At 38.0% G+C, this 20,821-nt stretch overlaps 1 protein-coding gene across 1 annotated transcript; it reads right to left on the bottom strand.

The window, feature by feature from the left end:
- Positions 1–11,520: 11,520 nt before the first annotated feature.
- Positions 11,521–19,795, bottom strand: IMPA1 (inositol(myo)-1(or 4)-monophosphatase 1). The gene is made up of 8 exons (XM_010190873.1): positions 19,628–19,795; positions 18,343–18,476; positions 16,386–16,490; positions 14,806–14,851; positions 14,557–14,665; positions 13,716–13,824; positions 12,064–12,215; positions 11,521–11,639 (listed from the first exon to the last, which is right to left on the bottom strand). The coding sequence occupies exons 1-8, from the start codon at positions 19,688–19,690 to the stop codon at positions 11,521–11,523; spliced, it is 837 nt and encodes a 278-aa protein (XP_010189175.1). The 5' UTR covers positions 19,691–19,795.
- Positions 19,796–20,821: the final 1,026 nt, after the last annotated feature.

Raw genomic sequence — 20,821 nt, forward strand, 5'->3', positions numbered from 1 at the left:
GTATCAAGAGAAGCAGTAGCAACACAGAGAAAATAATTCCAATGAGCGAACATGATAAAAGAGAGCTTCAGTAAATGCAGGTATTAAAAAGAAATGTTAGTATTGCCTCCTCAGGCAGATGGGCTCTGGTGCCTGCTGGGGTGGAGGGCTCTGCTCCAACAAAACCCTGAGTGATGTCCTACACCCTCTTATGATCTAAGTGATCATAAGAGATGAGTGATCATAAGAGATCAGTGATCTAAGAGGAACTTAACTCTCTTAACTCCGAGAACTTCCAGTGTTGCACATGCTTTTCCTTTCCTAAACCGGTTGAATACCACAGAAACTTCCTACCAGCTCTTGGATGCTCACTGCGGCTGCCTGGCTGATGCAGATCATATCCAAAGTGAGGCTCTGACTATTTATCTTACTGGGCTTCCTTTGGGCCCAGTTTTGGGGGTTTGTCTTCCCACCTCTGGGATGGTTGGGTTCCCCTCTGGGGTCAGTTTGTCTTCTACTTTGGGATGGCTTGTCCCGTTCTGAAATCTGTCACTTGATACTAGTTGATACCAGCCAGCATTATATAGCCACATAAGTAATCTATCCTAAGTATATTTGCTGCTATATTGTTGATAAATTGCTTCACTAATAATGTTTGTAGTAACCTGTAGCATATACCTCCTTGGTTGTTGCTATGCAGTTGGTTACTACTATTAGCTGCTGCCATGGTACTGATGGATGTTGTATTATTAATTGCTGATTGCCATTTGTAATAGCTTGATATATGTATTTATTCACTTTATTAATCATAGGTATACTTGCTATTGGTGATTTTTTTGGTATTTATGGTAATCTGTAATAAAGCAGAGAAATTTAGAGGATAAAAGCCTTAATGTCATTGTGTATTACAGTCTTACAAACCATGCTTATGATCTCTACCCACCTGCAAGCTGGATAGCCCTTTAGGCCGTGTAGCCCTTTAGGTCGTGACATATTCCCAGGCATGTGCTTAGTTTCCCTAAGTGTGCTCCATGCTGCTGTTGGGAATACAAGTGAACTCAAAGGTAAGACCGTGACAAAATATTTTGCTGGATGTACGTGAAGCTGTAAAATTGAACAGCATCCCACCAACAGACAGGATCATGTAGGAGGTTCAAGGAAGGGAAAGCACACCTGCCTTAATCAAGTGGCTTGCCATCCACTAGTGACCTCTTCATTCAGACCTAAGGGTGTTGCAGCTGAAGAAGCAGCCAGTGAGCTGAACACTTGAGCCCTCAGAAGCTGGGGAAAAAGGGACTGTTCACCAATGCCACCTGCTCCTCTTCAATACAGTGTGGGTTGGTCACAGCTAAAAGTGAAGGCTCAGTGATGCAAAGCATTTAGATGGTGTTGAGCAGAAAATATAAGGCACCAGGTCTCCTAGCCTAGCCATGAAAAAATCAAATTGGTGCATACAAGTTAAAGTAGTATTTAACAAGTTAAAGTTTAAAAATTTGAACCTCATCGTACACGAATTTATACATTAATTTTAGCTTCTCCAGACTAGTTTTGTTTTGGTGAATGTGGACATTGCGTAGGTAATAAATATGTGTAATACAGATGTATAGAGGGATTCTGGCAGAGTAACAGAACATTTTCTCATGATGCTACCAGGAGTCCTTTCTGTGGCTCATGAGTACACGACTTACAGTTCCAGCACAAAACCAGTGGAATTACACATAGAACACCCTTGCCCTTCCAGATTTCCTCCTCAACTTTCAGTCACCTCATCAGCTCAAATTGCATCAGCTGCAGTCTGGTTTAATAATACAGAGTACCTGCTGTATGTTCAGGCCCACCTATAGATCTGCTGTGAATGTGTCTGCTTTAAAAAGCCAGTGAACTAAGAGCCGAAATGAAACCGAGCCAAGCATACTCTGTTGCATGAAGCTTCAGTTTACTGAAACATCTTCCCTCCAGTGCAAAGCTATTGCAAAATGTCCTCTCTAGCATGAGCTGCAAGGCCTCTGCTGCCATAAAAGAGTCCTCCCTCACATGCCCTTTCAAAAAATAAATGCATCCTGTCTTTAATGGCATTTCAGTCTGAGTTCATGAAGTTCACGTTGTCTCTGAAGTCGCTGACAGAAGACATTACAACAGGCAGGGTGGAAGTGGGTTTACAGTTACTGTACCGTGTTTGGAAATGCTGGGGACAAATTTTCACAGACTGTAATGGAAGAGTCACACATCTGAGTCACTGCCTCTGTGTGTCATCTTGCACATCTCAGAAGAAGTGAAGCAAGTGGAGGGAAAAAAAACCCTTCAAATGAAACAAATCCTTAATGAGTATGCTCAGGTAAAGATGAGTAGAGCAGAAAATTCAAAATGTGTTTGATGGAATAAAATCTCCTCTCCAACACAAGTTAGGCTGCAAGAAAGACTGTTATTAATCTGCCCACAGTATTATCTAGTCTTTCTGTCTTGCCTCCATAATCTAAACATTATTAATGTATTTGCACTACCTGTGTGAGTACAGATCCTTCTGGAACAAAGCTGCATGTAAAGTTGGAAGTAACTGGTTTTAGTGTTCATTTCTGTTTGCAGGTATTCACTCAGACTTGTTACTACAGAATGCAAGCTAAGTAAGAAATACATGGGAGATTTCATATATGTTGTCTGATATGCATGTGTACATGCTCAAGCAGTTGAACCATCTCACTCTAATCAGGGGTACCTTCTGCTGTGAAATGTGTACAAATGTCTTCGCTGGATCAGACTGTGAATCCGATCCTGTGCTGCTGAAGTGAATGCCACATCTCCCATTAAGTTGTGATTATTCCAGAAATGGTTTCATTCTAATTCCCATGAGCAGGTAACCACAGGAGAAATAGGGGTGGGGGAAACAAAACCGCTCAAACATCTCGACACAACTGCCAAGGTTATGCTAACCCTCTGTAACAAGTCTGTATCTTGCATTACTTCCCTGCCAGTGACTGGGAAATGTCAGCTTTTGTACCGCACATTTGTTCTGTATGTTGTATTTTCTTTTCTCTGTAATTGGAAGGAAAGAACTGTGTTGTGGCTTTCCATTTCTCAGGAACAACAGAATTACTGAACTTCCCCATAGCATGTTTTCTAGGAGTGAAGGTGACGGTGTGACACCAAGGAGGCACCGTCTGGGTGTGGTTAGCCATGTCCTGTTCAAACCCGAGGATCGGAGTCCCCTGCTGGTATTGGACACCCAGCAGTGATGGCCATGAGCACAGGAGGTGCTGAAGCATCTGCAGGATGGTGAAATGTAGGTGCTTAGATCTCCACATTCATTATGCCACAGACTTGGCTCCCACTGGAGTAGCACCTAATCGCTCTTAGTACTGCATCATTTGTCTGAGAAATCCCCAGGTGCCCAAAACCCGCAACTTTGCAAATGCCCAGAATGGCCTAATACTGCCAGTGCTGGACATCTTGGACACTACAATTTGGCAAATATTTTACCTATTTGAGACCAAAAACCAGACTGAGCCCCTTGAGGAACTCTGTCCAGAAGTTCTCCCAGCATACTTGCTAGGCACCACAGAAAATGCAGCTGTGACCACCACCTTCTTTTGACATTTTAAAGGCTAGGTTGTAATTTTAAGAGGTTTTTTTGCACCTCTTGAAGTTGAGTCACTCTGAAGGGGAAGAAAGGAGGGCATCCTAGCTTAAAGACATCAGCACTCAGGTGAAGGGGGCACTTACCTGAGAGAGGGAAGGAGGCTGCGATTTCTCTCTCTGCTTCCTATCGTTTGTGCATTTTGTCTGTAACTTTTAATTTAAAATGCATAGCAGTTCTTGGACCATGAACTGGAATCAAAGACTCCATTTCATGTCCAGGTGTGCAGCCTAACCAGAAAACTACACCCCTACAACCTTGCTTGCTTGCTCTCTAGTCCAATGAACCTTAAATTTTTCTTTGGTAGTTAGGAGATGCTACAATAATGGAGGTTTGACTCCTCTCAAGCAGAGGAAGAACTGAATGTGGACTCCTGTGAGCTCTGAGTGTGCCCTGCCTCCTGCACAAGGCAGGTGCCTTTGTCTCTGGTCATGAAAAAAACAAAATCACCCAGTTTCTGCTCCAGGGCCACAATAATAACAGGAGAACCACAAAAAAACCCCTCTCGCCCTGTACTCTCGCAGCTATTAGCCGCTTTCAGCTGAAGAACTTCCTGAGACAGATGTAATTTCTATTTAACAACTCTCAGTAAATTTCATTTCACTGGCGACTTCGGTCTCTGTTACATCCTTTCTTGAGGTCTGGTTTTAAATTTCTACTAGGGATAGGATTCAAGACACATTGCCATTCTTCAGCATTGTCTACTGATTAAATTTAAGAATTTCCAGCTGAAGACCGCTCTGTTTTGAGAGGTCCCTAGCTCTCCACACTTACTGCATGGGAAAACTAGGCAATCAGCTCTTTATTTTGGATTCCCAAGTGAACATAATCAACATGACTTCAGGCGAGGTGCATTCAAGATTGCAATGAAAACTTCAGGAAGAAAAAATAAATACTAATAACATAGCCTGCCTAACTGGAGGGATTAACTTGAGCATAGAGTTGGGCTGCAAATTCCTAAAATTTCAAGTATTAGGCTTAGTAGGTGGCAGATACACAAGATACAAAAATGCTTCTGACAAAGTCTATTAGTAATTCATTGTCCATGATATTTTAATTAAAGATAGGAGAAATTAACTGAACAGGAGTGTGCACTAGTGGAAAATGTATTTTTTCTCTTAATTGATTTGGTTGACTGAGTCAACTAAAGTGTTTTTCAGATCTTTTCGGTGTGAGAAGCACAAATGACTGCTGATGGGAATCATTATGTCGGGGTTTGCACTTCCTTTCAGTGGAAACTGCTATTAAGACCTAAGTGCCTACTGAAGCAAAGCTTTTAACCTCCCCCTGCTACGACAGTTTATCATTATGCATTCCATTTCAACATAGTGAGCTGAACAAGGTGCACAGATGAAGTGGGATACAATTTACTTTTACACAGCTAATACCTTGCTAATTACACCTGAATAAATATTGAAACAGGAATTTCTAATAACATTAACCATTACTCTCTTTTAAATGCATTTTGCTGGAGAACTGTTCAGAACTGTAATCACAATTTCAAGTATAATGAAGCAGAAATAAACAGGGTTTTTTTACTTTTAGCTTTCAGTAGTGAGGTGAAAATAATAAGTATTTTTTAGCTGTTTGCCTACAAGAGGCCAATGCAAACATCCAGTAATGTGGAGGTTTCTGCCATTTATAATAAATGAAGTCATCCTGAAGTCATAGACCTGAATTAACTTCTTTTATTCTGGAAAAGCTATAGAAAACTGAAAATCTGTGCAGAGGTTTTCTGTATGGCTATATAGAAAAACTATATTGATGTGACCCTCCAGGCTCATTGTGGGAGCTGGAAAAGAATGACCTTTCTAAAACTAGAAAAATTCCCTGTAAGTACTAATGTAAGCTGGTCCCAGCCTCTTGTCCTGCTGCTGTTGGTCTTCTCTGGCCAGCCCCTCTCCTACCTTCCCCAAGATCACACACCCCATGTGTTCCCCAGGTTAACATGGTGCCTCAGCTGTGCCTCTCTTTCTGCAGCTGTTTGTCCTCAGCCAAGGTCCCCTCTGCCAGAAGCAGCATTTGGAGCTCTTCTCCAAAGGGGGATTTGCAACTGAGGATAGCTGGAAGAAGGATAGGGTAGCTGTCTTCTTAAACCATAAAGAAGTTATAGTAAAAGAGAGTAATGTCATGTTGATCCACACTGGAGTCACTTTTAAGTCATCCTGACCTTTACTGAAAGCACATTGCAGGCACTCTGGGATATACCTCTCCTTTTGCTACTTGCTATTAGGAAGCAGAGCACCTTGGGGCCTGCCCAATAGCCTGTGCAGACGTGTTTTGCAGTGTGCTAATGCTGGGCATGTTGTGGATGGTGTGCTCTAGCAGGGCATCTCCAGAGACGTTACAGAGTCTTTTCCTGAGAACACCAATGAGGCAATCCTTAACCAGCCACATTGACACATATAGCAAACCTTCAGTCAGTGGTGCATTGGCACTTAACGTCCAGGTCACTACCTTCCTGGGCAAGGTCACAAATACAGAGAAACTTCTTATAGGATGCAGCACGTAGACCTGTGGAATAATGAAATAAGGGGATGAGCTACCTATCCATGCTTGAACAATAGCCACAGATTCTGAAAAATAGTCTCAATATTCTACATGGTATGGTGACAATGCAGACACAGCTGGTAAAGCTCCTTTACACCATCACAACACATTTGGAGGTAAAATGCTGGGCCTGTGTTCTTTTTGGAAAATTAAACAGTTGCATCTCAAAGATCATAAAGAGCTGCTCATTTGTGCCTGGGTCTGTGGCCTCTGGGCTATTGTATCTTCATGCAGATTGATGTATGCATGCCCTATAGATTATCTGCTAGGTTTTAAAAAAAGGCTTCTAAAAGCTCTGTCCTAATTTATGACAACAAAAATTTAGCGGAAATGACTAAAGCTTTAAATGCAGTATAATCTGGTCATTTGTATGGCTTTTATATTTTAATTTAGAATTCAGATAGGTACCACAATCTTCAATAAACTTGCATTGAAAAGGAGGGAAAGTTAATGCTGCTAACACAAGTCCTGTTTCAAATTTCTTATCAAGTCACAGAAACACAGCCCAAGTCCTCAAAAATTTGTGGTATAATTCTTTTGAATAATTCTCAGATGTGCTCTTAGTTATATCCAACAATAATTACGGAGAGCAGAAAGAGGGTGGGAGGACAGAGTGGAAACGCAAATCTTGGCTATAAAAAAAGAACCCTGGGCCTGCTGGTGTTTTCTTGGCTCCGGCTGCCATCTAGTGTTTTGTCAGGCAAGGGTGCGGTGCAGGGCATGGTTTAGGTCTGCACGATTCTTCTCTGAGCTTGAACTGCGTTCACAGGCAGGACAAACAGCACAGAAACCACCTCTGCAAGGGACAGCGGAGGAGGGAGGTTTAACATAGCAAGTTGATGAAGAGCTCCCATGAATTAGTTCTCAAGTATTTGAGGTAGCACATCGCTTCCTCTGAATTGACTGCTTTACGTGGCTGAAAGTGTGGTCTCTACTGAGCTAAGGACAGGCATAACAAAACAAATTTTGATCTTCCATGGCAATGAAAAGGGGGTACGCTTCTGTTCTTCACCACTGCTGCGGTTCAGTGGTTGCTGTTGTATTCTGGGCTTCTTTACCTTTCACTTCACACAATGGGTGTACAGCAGGCCTGATTCCTAACTAAAGCAATATTGGTGTAGGGAGAATAATTTCTGTGTAAACTCAAGCTAACGTTGCAGTCATCAGCATCGGCTAGAAGCTTCTGGGACAGGACACACACTCCCCATTATTTTTAGCATCTCACTAGCTTAAATTGTGCTGGGAAACTACTTCTCCTCTACCGTGGGAGATCAAATCCATCCTCCTCTAACAGGCAAGAGTTTGTAGCTCTTTAATACAGTGGGATGATATGCTCTCAGCTGAGTGCACTCCTCCAGTTTGCTTGTTCCAAATGCTGTGCATGGCTTTGAAATGTGTCAGATTTTGTTTGCTCTGTTGTTGTAGCTAGCAGAGAGCACAGAGTGGGCACAGAGGACATTTCAGAAGCTCCTGCTGATCTTTGGGAAGCTGTGGATCTGTGTGAAGATTGTACAAACCAAAGAGTTACGTGACAGACTATGTTCACTGTCACTTTTGGCACAGGTCAAGCAGTAATTCAGAGATCTAATGGATTATGTTGTCCTGGAGATCTGGCTGACTTGCTCTGGCAGGGACTCGAGGTGTCACATCACTGACACTGTCCTTTGGAGTTTGTGCAAACAAAGGAAGCCATGCCAACTGCTGGAGATCCCAAAACAATGTGCTGTTGGAAAGCTGCCTGTCAGCACTTTAGCGACAGGATTGGTTGTGAAACAGTTCCTTCACTTACAGGTAATGAATAGAGCTGAATTAGCAGGATGGGAAGAAGCTCAGGAAAAGAAAGGACTCCTTTATTTAAATTGCTTCAGACTGAGGCGACAGCTTGATGTTTTATATCTAGTCAGAATGCTTAGTTCACAGCAAGGCTTTAGACTACTAAGAATTAAAACTCTAGCTTTGGGCCACAGATATTATAAGGAATAGTCCATATTTCACTGGCAGGGGTGGGCAAGGGAGGGCTTTTCTGCAGAGCTGCTTAACAGGGCTGGGCGACAGCCTGAAACTTTATATAACTTGGTCTTTGTCAGCATTTCACACCGGGAAAAACCCTGAAGGATTGAATCTACTGGAACACCCTGCTTTGAAGAAGGAGCAAATTTTTAAAAAAAAAACCAACCAATCAATCACAAACTATGAGCAAATCAATAAACAGAGAGGGCTACTGAACAAGGAGGATAGCCAGGCTAAAACTATGTCCCTTTTCATATGTACCAGTGCTAAAAATCATTATTACCTAATTTTGCAGTACCAATTGTTTTAGTTTCGAGCTAAAAACCAGTATCCCTTTTCTGAAGACCTTGGTTAAGAATAACAGTAGGCTCTGTAACAACCATAGTGATTATGCTGACCTTTCAAATTTTCAAAGTAAAGATGAAGGGACTGGTTAAATTTGGCCACATGGTCCTTTAATTTCCAGTAATATTTCTTGGAATTTTTCACCTGCTCCAGTTGCTGAACAAGTCCCCTGGATCTCCTCCTCCTTGCACTTGTAAGCTTTGAGTGTTGCCCACTCAGAGTTGAGATTCAAAGCACAGTAGAATCGGCCAGCTGAGGTCATGAGCATCTTCACTGAAAAGCCATGTAAGAAAGTGTCCTGTATACTGGACTGTTGATGTCTTCATGAGGAATATGGGTTTTGCTTTCCAATTGTCTCATTGCTCGGCAAAAGCTATCTTGTAAATATATAACTTTATGTCAAAGTATCCAAAAATCTAAGATGATTATCACTCCATCTTTCTAAGCAACAGTATCAGGTATTTTATTGAACATTTAGGCACTACTTCTCAGATTATAATCTCTCAAAAGTATTTTGATTACACAGCAATTACAGCTTCTGTTTTACTACAAATAACACTTACTGCAAAAATTTACCACAATTGCAAGCTAGCACAGAATCAAAAAGAAAATGCCTTTAAATTTAATATTTACATTTCAGTGTGCCTTCACATGATGAAAAAAGTGGCCACATATTACATGAAGAGTTATCTGAGAAAATAATGCTTAGCAAAGTAGCAAACAAGGGTTTCTGATCCCATTGAAAAGGAGACTGAACTTAAAAAGAAAACAGACAACTAATAAAAGCTGCCATTTATAGAGTATAAGAAGAAAAACTAGGCTGGTCTCCAACACAGAGTGAGAGGGCCAAGATGGGAAATTCATATAAATTTTTCCTCAAAGAATGTTATTACAAAAGCTAAGAGTGAGAAAGCTACATGCTTCATGCAGCTGAGGGGCCTCCAAAACAAATCACAGGCAAAATAATCTGTAAAGTTTGAGCTCTAAGGTTGGAGATGATTAATGCACCATGATCTCATTGGAAAGTGTTGGAATATTTACTCTCAAAAGCTACTGCAGGTGTATACATAATCCCACTATAAAGACACAACACTTTATGTCCTACTTACATCAGAGACCAAGAAGAGAAAGTGTTCAACTCGGAGAAAGTTTCAAGCCCACAAATACAGCTTTTGTTGGGACCCAGCATTGTACTCTGATGAACATTAAGGAAGCACATCTGAAGCCGAAGCTGCTAAAGCATATTTATTTTAAGTGTGTTCTCCCATCTCAAGTATTTTTTAGACATGTCTCCATTTCACAAATAAATCAGTTTTAAAAAGATAAGCAGAATTTGTTATACAAAAGCCATAGAAATGGTACAGTAGACATACTTCTCAAGAAATAATGATGATCCCACATCATTTACAGCAATAAAGTTACAGTAAAATGCTCAAAATGTTTCTATCCTTGTCAAAGGAAATTTAAAAAGTAAAATTAACGTAAGTCTGGCTTTTTGACAAGACCTTTAAATAGCAGGCTGGTCTCATTAATGTTGATCAGCTGGCATTAGATACAAACTTCAAATTAAGTATTTCAGCAAAATCTGCAAAAATGAACTGATATAGAAGACTGAAATTTGTAATAAGAGATCTGTTGAAACTTCAAGACAGAGAACATCATTTTCCAAAATAAAAAAGGTAGGACAGCAGTACAAAAAGTCAGGTTTTCCAAAGCATTGCTGTGTCTTGAGTGGACTACAGTGAGACAACTTTCTTTAGTAAACTTTAGACACAGAAAACTCAGTCTAAACACTGCTCTAAGTTAAATCTGTTTTTAAAGTGCATTAATTATTTCAACATTACACTAATACTTTTAACAATCTTAAATACAAAAATTCAAAGAACCATTACAGTTTTTGAAGTTTAGAACTGACACCACAAATTATCAGTATTTATTAGATTTATAAACCATTTAGATATGTATCTTCTTTTGTGCCTGTAGACTCTGTAACACAATGGAAACCTGATCCTGCTTGGTCACTGCTTTCATAACTTACAGAAAATTATGTAAGAAGTCTGGACTACGGGCTTATTTTTGTTTTGCTAGCTGAGCTACTGAAAACTCTCTTGGATGAATGATTCCTCAGACTTTTAAACACACTCATCCATGGAGAAACCCAAGCAAAATGAACAGGAATTATAACTGCCAAAAATAAGATAGAGTACCTAGTATCAGCTGATTTCAATGGTCAAATGCAAATCAAACTGCATCTTAAGTGAGTCTATTTGGTGACAGGTGTGCTCAGAAATTATTTCTGCGAGTTGCATGTATATTATGGCACAATAACTATTATTTTTGCAACTGTAATGAATTTGCAAGTGTACTGGCCACATAAGAGGCTAAAGACAAGATTGTGTTTATCTACCATAAGGAAGGTAGAACAATGACTAAAATAATAATGACAGATAAATAGTAAAGGCTCTAAATTAGAGCCCAAACTACAAGCAACTAAAAAAAAGTTTGGACATGTGTGAACTACTTCTACAAAAAAAATATAGCATGGTAAGGAAATCCATGACATTGAAGAAAACAACAGATAATATTGCGAAAGACTGAATGAACAGTAATATCTTCATCTTTTCGGCTTCAGGATCAAATATGATGATGTGTTAAGACAGTGAATTTTGTTTTGTTGCTTACAGAACTAGAGATTTTTATTTATCTATACATCAGAGTCTCTTGGTATGCCCTGCAGTGTGGTATAAAACTTGAAAATAGTAACTGCATATACTTGCTTCTTTCTACAGATCTTTATGTAAGCATGATGTTAAATAAAATACTTAACAGTGAAAGCTTACTTAGAAAGTTGGTCCACTCTCAAAACACTACATAGCAGTCACACCAGTACTGAAGGACTATCATCTATTTATCTGTCTTTTAATCAGGTTCAAGGTGTAGAACCACCACCATACGGGAATATGAGACAACATTATATAATTACATTTAAGGTGTAGTTTTGGTATTCAGTTAGTTGCATCATCCCTTTTCAGAGGAATTACTTGAAGTGCTTTGGCTATTCTCTCTCCTATAGCTTGACTACTTGCTGCAATTATTCTTCGAGACATCAAATCAAATGGTCCACCTAGAAACCAAAGCAAGCAAAGTAACTAGGTTTCATCTACAGAAAAGTTGGTAAGAAAATGAACATTGAAAAAATCAAGTGTAAACAATACAGTACTACTTGGGACCAAGTTCTGCCCCTAGATAAAAATGCATTTAACACCTCAGGTCTCTCATATGAGCTACATTTATATTCTCTTCAGAGTACATTTACTGTATTTTTTTCCCCTCTTCCAGCTGTTCAGCCAAGTGAGTAAAGGTTGTCTTGCAGCTTACAAACATACAATTGACCCTCTCTTCGTCTGTTAACTGGATGGGAACTCTGTTCAGTAGTGGTAACTTGGAAAGAGGATTGAAAAACCTTTTTTCCTTCTCACTTCAGCTGTTTTGCTCCCAGTTAGCTATTTAAAAGGACAAAAGAGCATCACGCATGCCTGCGTCCTTACCTGATACATCGAGCAGCACCCCTCCTGCCTCAGTAATAATGATTCCAGCCCCTGCCATGTCCCAGCAGTGAATCCCCATTTCGTAATAGGCATCAGCTCCACCTGTTGCCACAAGGCACATGTTCACAGCTGCTGTACCAACCGCTCTGATCCTAAAGGAAACATAGTAGTTGTTTTAATCACAATAGTTTGAAAGAAAGTCACAGTGTCTGTGTACACTGCACAGAGAACACAAAAGCATCATATGCAAAGTGAACTGAGCTGGAGAAAACGAGATAGAATGCTGCAGTGAAACAATTAAAAATTTGGAAATCAAGTTCTGCTTAAGCAGCTGGAAGAGCTCCCTGAATATAGCAAATTTCCATAAATAACATTTATGAATTCTATTGAACAATTTTTGTAGAGTGAAAGTACATCTTAAACAACTTCTTAACCTAAAACATATTATGGACGTTATCTACCCATGTAACAATAACAGATATTCTACTTTGATCTTTGAATACAAGAATTCAAGTAAAGCATACACTGTTCTCAGCATTGGAAAGACCGTTACTTCAGTTTTTCTGGTGATGCTCAGTAAGCATCTCTGATTTGCAAAAAACCCTAACAGCAGCAATCACAAAAAATAAATTACAGAGCATAAATTTGGTGTGGATAACTACATCAAAACTCTTGTGTGACAAATTCCAGTTTCTTTTAGAAATGTCAATGCACTTAGTAAGTGTTACTTGTACTAATAATAGTAGTTTTTTCAATTATCAGTAAAATGTACATTAAGTTGTAACTGATAGCACTTAAATAACTGCAAGAAGCAAATTAAAGTCAACTCCAATCTTCATTTACAGTTTACAGATAAAATACCAAAGTTGAACTGACAACATACCTAAAATGTGTTCCCTACTAACAATTTAGCACATATTCTTTAATGACATAAGAAGACTTCTTTGAAGTACAAAAAATATACATGTTAAGTGCCAAAACAAGAATCCTGAGAATGTCAGCATAAAACTACAACCTCTTTTAGATCAGAAACATGAGTAGGGTTGAACAACAAAAAACTGTCTACTGAAACCACCTTTAAACATAATATGGTTTATGGAAATGTAGGCTTTGGCTTATCTGTAGAAAAGGAAGCAGGGAATGTAACCAAAGTAAGAGCCGTTTATGGATAATTCAACTCCTCAGATTTAAAAAAATTGTATAGCTTGAAAGAGTAAAAGGAGATCTACTTTTGTCTACTGATATATATATTTTAAAAAGCAACAACTATTTTCACTATTACAGGGAAAGGAAACTAAGAAATGTAACATAGCTTCTGTTTATCCAGCTTTTACTCCTTGTGTGTTTCAGAGAGGGAAAAAAGAGACAAAATTTTATTTAATTTTTTTTAACTAGTAAATACAATAATTTTTAGTCCTACAAAACCAAACACGCTTCAATTGCCAGTACTGGAATAGGGTTCTCATATATGTCCCAGCTTGAAAAAGTTAAACACACTTAGAGACATTCTCTGCAGAAGCTACTAGACAAAAACATTTAAATCATATTTCGTATTTATGGTGTCAAATGTAATGTAACCAATTCTTCCTAAACATGGTCATATTTACAATATTAACACTATCAATAAATATAAAAAATAGGAAGTATCTTACCCGTGAATAGGAATACTGAGAAGTCTTTCCATGTTAGAAAGAATTATTTTCATAGTCTCTGGATCACGATTTGATCCCAATTCTGTTACTAAAAGGGATTTTCTAATGTCTGGAAAAGAAAAAAACCCTCACTTTTCCAAGAGTACAGCTTATATAGTAACATTAATTAGCAGAATTTACTTCATTGCTTTCTTACAAGACTGAATAAAAGTAAGGTATTTAAAAATAAATACTACATATATTGAATGTATAAAAATCTCTTCTTACATGGAGAACAGCAGGAAAAATTAAAATAGAGCAAACAAAGCATCACCTGGTTCAATTGTGCATACACATTAATCAGTGTCCTTAGTAAATAAAATTATACTGCTATAAAAATTAGAACAGCCTTCAGATCTTTAAAGGTCCAATTTCAAGTGTGGATTTTACTTTACATGGGGTACTAAGTATGTAAGAGTGATACTGATTTAAACCACTACTTCACACCTCAAAGAAGTTGACCTGTTTGGTAGATTTGTTACAGACTCTAAAGAACAACTACAGAGGGATTTACAGACATATAGGGAATTAAAAACAAACAAACAAAACCCCCACAATACACAGAGAATAAAATCTTCAAATGCCGAGTCCCGATTTTGCAAAATCACAACCATGTTATAGGTATCAAAGAAAACATAAAAGCTGCTTCTCAAAACTGAACAACTCGTAGCTAAAAAAAGCCTGTCTTTACAAAACAAAACTATGAGCTAAGAAACAGGAACATATGCAGGTCTAGAACTGTTCATGACTCATTTGCAAAATAAATGTAATTACTAGAAATAAGCTACTCAATTCTGCTTACCTTCTTGGCCTGATACTTGCAGTTTTTGACCATTGCAAAATGCCCCTTTTCCTTTTCTGGCAGTATACATCTTGTCTTCTATACAACTATACACAATTCCGAACTCTATCTGCAAGAAAAAGTAAAGATACCTTGAGGTTTTTTCCCCTTTCTTCCTACTTACTATGAAAATACAGATCTTAGTAATAACTGAAAACAAAGAATTAATTTGGTTTGGGTTGATTAGATATTAAGTAATAAAAAGTATACCTTTTTGTTAACAACAAAGCCAATTGAAACTGCCACAAATGGAAACCTACAAAACAAAACATTTCACTAATTTATAGTGAGATACTATGCTTCTTTCATTACCATGCTTACTCTTAATAAAAACAATTTTCAGTTAAATGTAATGAATAGCTCAAAAAGAAACGTGGACTATATAGGAAACACTAGTTTCTGGAACTTGCACAATTAACTATGAAAGTACACCAAACAACACCTATTACCATTTAAAATACAAACTTTTCCACTCTAAGTCTGTTACAGCTCAAGAACTGTCATCCCTGTTACAGCTGTTACTAGCTTAGAGACTTATTTTCTAGCCAAAGAATACAAGCAGGTCTCTATGCTACTAACTTCTTCTCAGAAGGAACAAGCTGGCCAAAATTATCTCATCAAGAGAAGCAAGTCACCTCTCACCCTACCTCCATTTTCTCCATCAAAGCAATGAGAAAGACTGATATTGAAATGAGAAGGAAGAATGCAGTGCAAAGAATGAAGGCAGTGGGAGTATATAGGAGATGGTGTGCTGCATCCCAGTCTAAATTTTTAACAGCCAACCAATTAATTTAAAATAAAAATAAAATCTTTCACTCTTCAAAATTTGCAGTTCCAAAACAATCACTTTAATTACCATCTGCAAACCATACAGACTTTTAAGTATGCAAATCTAGCAGAATGGGTCCTTTTCTTACAGCTTTTTGAACATGTTATTTAGCAGGATTCAGCAGCTGTTTAAAGCAGTGGCACACAGAGTGGCAGTCATTTCAAAATTGGAGTCAAGTATGTTCAGAAAACTCATCAGGGCCAAAATCTGTCACGTTTCAAAGACAGAAGGATCAGGCAGTCAGTATGACACTGGAATCACAGAATCACAGAACGTTAGGGATTGGAAGGGACCTCAAAAGATCATCTAGTCCAATCCCCCTGCCAGAGCAGGAACACCTAGATGAGGTTGCACAGGAAGGCGTCCAGGTGGGTTTTGAACGTCTCCAGAGAAGGAGGCTCCACAACCTCTCTGGGCAGCCTGTTCCAGTGCTGTTAACTTTGAGAAGAAACTTCTTCTCAGTGAGGGTAAGTGGAACCTCCTGTGTTCCAGTTTGTGTCCATTAAAGTTCCCTCCTCACTCTGTTGCAAAATACCACTAGACAATCACTGGTGATATTCTGCTTTCTTTCATGATAGTAGCTTGTAGATCTCAGTAAATTTGAAATTTCTTAGAAATCAGCACTTGGAGCTGTTACTGGCTCTCTGAATATGCTGCAACTCCTAATTCTGAGTCCTGCTGCTTTGCTGTTAAAATCTGCCCACCTGTGCCAAAGGCTGCTGACTCCTGCTATATAGTACAGGCCTCTCGTAGAACAACTGGTGTTGGTTACAGAGTGAGACTACTGTAATACAGAAATACGAAAATTATTACAAAAACTGCCCAATGGCTCTCAATAAATGCAAATAACAATTTCTAGTTATTAACACGTTCATAGTAACTCTTTTAAAGCAAACCTGACTTTCATGGAAAAAGGGTAATCAGTTGAAGTTGCTAACATTAAAAAAAAAAAAAGGTGGACCTGTGCACAAAGTTTGTAGTTCCATCAATAGGGTCTATAATCCATGTGGGGTTATCTGTCAAAATGCTGCCCTCTCCAGCTGCAACAGATTCTTCTCCGATGAAACTAGAGTAGCAAACACATTTAAACAATACAAAGAAATTCTTTAAAAGGTCTGAAATTGAACGCTGTCCTTGAAATTAAAATTCTTCAAGTGAGATGCAGGATTTTGTACCATCAGTGATCATATGTAAAAAGCTGAGAAATACACAATTTATCTGGAAAGCACCAACCACTTCTGACCAAGCTTGTATCAATATTTATGATGTCAGAGATAACCACAGTATGTGGGAAAAAAAACTTTACATTTCAATATCCATTACTGGAATTTAGCATTCAGAACACTGAAGTTTTCATTATTTTTTCCAGCAAGAGCATTTTGGCCAGCATATTTGTAGCTATTTACACCTTAAAGCTTATTTGTACTACAAACCACTAATTTGTAGCTCGTGTTTTAACTGAGGAAAGCCTTTGTGGTCATATGCATCTGGTTAGACCACTGCAGTAACTGTTAAATTTGTAGTATGACTTCAACCCAAATATGACAGAAAGTTGTTATTCTCCAAACTGTTCAGTTTTACAAGCATTATCAAAATGGTAACATGGTAAAGGGATGAAATCCAAACCAGAGCTCCTCCCAGAGAATTCTGTCCTATGTCTTTTGCACGTTGTTAAATTTATCACATATTACTCAACCCATGAAAAGTATGCATCAAACATACACTTTCCTCCAAAACATGTAAAATGAGGAAAACTGCAAGAGTAAACAAATGAGGTGCCTTTAATATTGATTAGGAGTTTCATAATTAACTATGGAAGTAAGGATGATTGCTCAGAAAGAATAGCATGTTTCTAAAAAGCAGTGGGTCTTCATGAGAGAGACTGAACAGTTAATTAGGTGGATGAGTAATTAATTATAGAGAGAAATTCAACACCAGTATGTGTAATATGATATAAATTACCTAAATATTAGGTAATTTATAAATTACCTATAAATTAGAAGAAGCTAAAATATTCTAAAATGTTTATCATTGTCACAGAAACTGTTATTTCAAGGTCATTCCATAAGTCTGTATGCTTACACTAATTTGGTTAGGTTACTGACATTTTACATCACCTCAATTGGTCCAATTCTATACGTATTTATTATGGTTCACATATACAGCTACAATAAGAAAATCTCCAAGAAAACCTACATTAAGGAAACTGAATTAAACTTGAGCCATTATGTCAAAATGAGAAAGAAAGTACCACATAGGTAAAAGTAAGTAAAATACATATAATTCACCCTTCAAAAATAAATTTATTTCAAGGGGAAGGAGGGGCAGAGGGGCAGGAAAACAGAAGAGCAATTTAAAAATACCAGTATTGTGTATGACAGACTTCCAGTTATACAGAATCAGAAGAAACTGTCTTCTTTTAAGGCTGTTTGAACTTCTTAACCTGTATGAGATTTGCCAAAGGCACATTCAGTACCATGGGACCCACCCAGCATAGACAGCGAAGGCACGCTAGTTTCAACAGCCAACAACAGACAAGAAATTTGGGTTCCAGATATCTTGGGGCCACCTTTGATTCTTCAACACAAATAAGCACAAAATTATTTACAGCTGGCTCAACTGGAAATGTCTTTCAGCATAAACGTTCAGCAAGGCTAAACTCACATCAGTAGACTCTGGGGACCCTCTAAGCTAATGACAAAATTAGCTAGCAATTAATTTGGAAGCATTTGGGCAGAACTTCAACCCACTCCTACTCTAAAATAATTAGTCAACTAAGGGTAAGGGAGAATTCTAGAACTTTCCAGCATGCCAATTGTAATGACATTTTACCAGTCAAAATCATAAACTTCTCATTTTCTTCTTCCAGTCACCTCTCCCCTTCTTCTGTCAAAAGTATTATCGATAAGAAGCCATACCTGTGAGAAGGATACTTTTCTTTTATCAAAGAAATAAGGAAGTTTTCTACTTTTTGATCAGTTTCTGTCACAAGATCTACTGGTGAACTTTTAGTCATAACAGATACTTCTTCTTTGAGTGCTCCGCGGATTATCTGTTAACAAAAGGAAAAAAAAAAAGCTTTCTCCATTAACAGTATCCAAAATATTAGTTTTCCCAAAAGCTTAAGCATCACTGCTACTCTACTTTTTTATGCTGCACACACAACACATTCTTAAGCAGTGACAAAACCCGGATTTAATTGCAAGAGCTGAGGCTTACCCTTGCATTTATCTCCAGTCCCTACTCAGCACTAACTTTTACATGATCTTAAAGTCTAAGTAGTACAAGAAGATTCACTGGTACACTAAACTGAGCTCTATTTTGTTAGGACAAGTTTCAGATTTATAAATTTACCAGAGTTGAATGAAACACTTAAGACTTGAGTTTAAGTCAGCTACTTTTAGCCTTTTTATGATCTTCAAACTATCAGAATCAGCTTAAGTAAGAATCCATGCCCCACAGCCCACAGCATCATTTTACCATAACTTCGAAAGATTTTCTGAGGGAAGACTTTAATGAGGTCCTTGCAGGGCCAATGCTCTGCAGATTCTGCAGCTTCAGGGGAGAAAAGTCATACATGTGCCATCTTGTCTGGCTGCAATAGCATTCAGATGTTCCACGCAGAGCTACCAAGAACTGAACATTTGGTACCCGCTCTTATGCTGAGGCTCTGCCAAGATGCGCAAACTCTTCCTTGTTCTAAGCCATCTTGCATCACAAATGGGAAAGGGATACTTTTTATTTACAGAAGTAAAGCAGTATTCATAAAGAAAACACGATATGCTATCTTGTGCCAACAAGAAATCACTCTTTAGTTGAGAGAGGTGTTCGCAAGAAAGACTGCCAACAGGTTTCAGGTAGTAAAATAATATGGTAGATAGGTGTAGTTTAAGGGGAAAAATAGAGATGCTATTTGTTTACCACAATTCAAAATTATTTTTTTAAATCAAATTTAAGGAACAAAAGATACTCCTTGGTCTTTGATCAGAGTTTTGTCCAAAGAAAGGTGCACAGCTGTTTTCTTAAATTAACCAAGCTGTAAACATGAAAGACACTCCAATCTTGAATATCACTGAACGATTCTGCTAATTCATCTTTTCGACAAACTACTCCACCAAAGAATATCCAACATCAAACTCCTCCAAAAGCTGTATACACACTAGACTCAGAAAATGTTATTATTTGTAAATCATTTATACTTACCTCCCCAGCTTTTCTTGCTAAAGTAACTGCATAATCCATACATTCTTGCCAAGGATCTGCCATCTTTTCTTAGATGTACAGCCTACCAAAACAATAGATTAACACAAAAATTATTATGGCTACTTTATTTATTTTTTTTTCTTTTACAAATTCTAATTTTCCACTCCCCTTATTCTGGGCTGCACTGTCTTTCTTTGCTGGAATATTAAAGTTTCTCCTCTCTTTAGCTTTGGAAAAATTAACTTAAAAAGTATGAAAAGCTTAATCTAAGTTACCACATCTTCCCCCACATTTTGTGATTATCAAAAAAGCATAACAAAAACATGAACAAGTACAGAGCCTCAGTCTTGAAAGACACATGCATATACAAGACTCTACATTTAGACACTGACCTCAATGTACATAAAGGCTCTGAAAAGCAATAGTGTCGTTACACAGAAGCACATTCTCAAATACAGTGTATAGCTCAGGGCCTCTTTGCTTAAAACTACTAGAATCTTCACTGTAATTTATTGTAGACGACTGCTGACTTACAGCTTAGTCTATTTTTAAGTATGGTTTAAGCTACACTGAATATCTTAAATGAAAAGATTAGTATCATAAATGCCATATTTATCCTTCCTGTATTTTATTCTCCATGCTTTGTTCTAGGGTTTATTGTAAACATAAATATGAAATGGTTTTGATGCTACATGAGAAAGTTTCAAGATGCCACAGTATCTTCTATATTCATAAGTATTATGAAGAAATACAAGCTACCTTATCTTCTATGCATCTCTATCTTCACAAGCAATACGAAATACAAATCAGCATATCATACATTATTTCTGATACACCCCCAACAGACCACACATTCATTCAATGACGCAACGGTATTCTGAATTTTGGAAGTCTGTTTCATTTTTGAGACCTAGGCCTTCCAAAAGCCTTCTGGGTATTTCCTACTTAAGTGACTCAGTTTTTAAGTGATGATCTGGGTAACAGTTTTGTAACACAGTCAGATTTATAAATATTAGATAAATTATTATGAAAAAAACAGCACTGAAAGAGTTATTAAAAAAACCCTGTGCAATTAACATGATCCATGGGGCCCCATTCCAATCATCCTGATTTAATGGTCCTTGCCTCTTTCAGTCTTGGTCTTAAACAGGTAGAGATGGCTAGAAAGGCTAGGTAAAATGCAAAGGGTTTGAT

The sequence above is a fragment of the Mesitornis unicolor genome, unplaced genomic scaffold (assembly GCF_000695765.1).
Source record: "Mesitornis unicolor isolate BGI_N332 unplaced genomic scaffold, ASM69576v1 scaffold10578, whole genome shotgun sequence".
NCBI classification, from domain to species: domain Eukaryota; kingdom Metazoa; phylum Chordata; class Aves; order Mesitornithiformes; family Mesitornithidae; genus Mesitornis; species Mesitornis unicolor.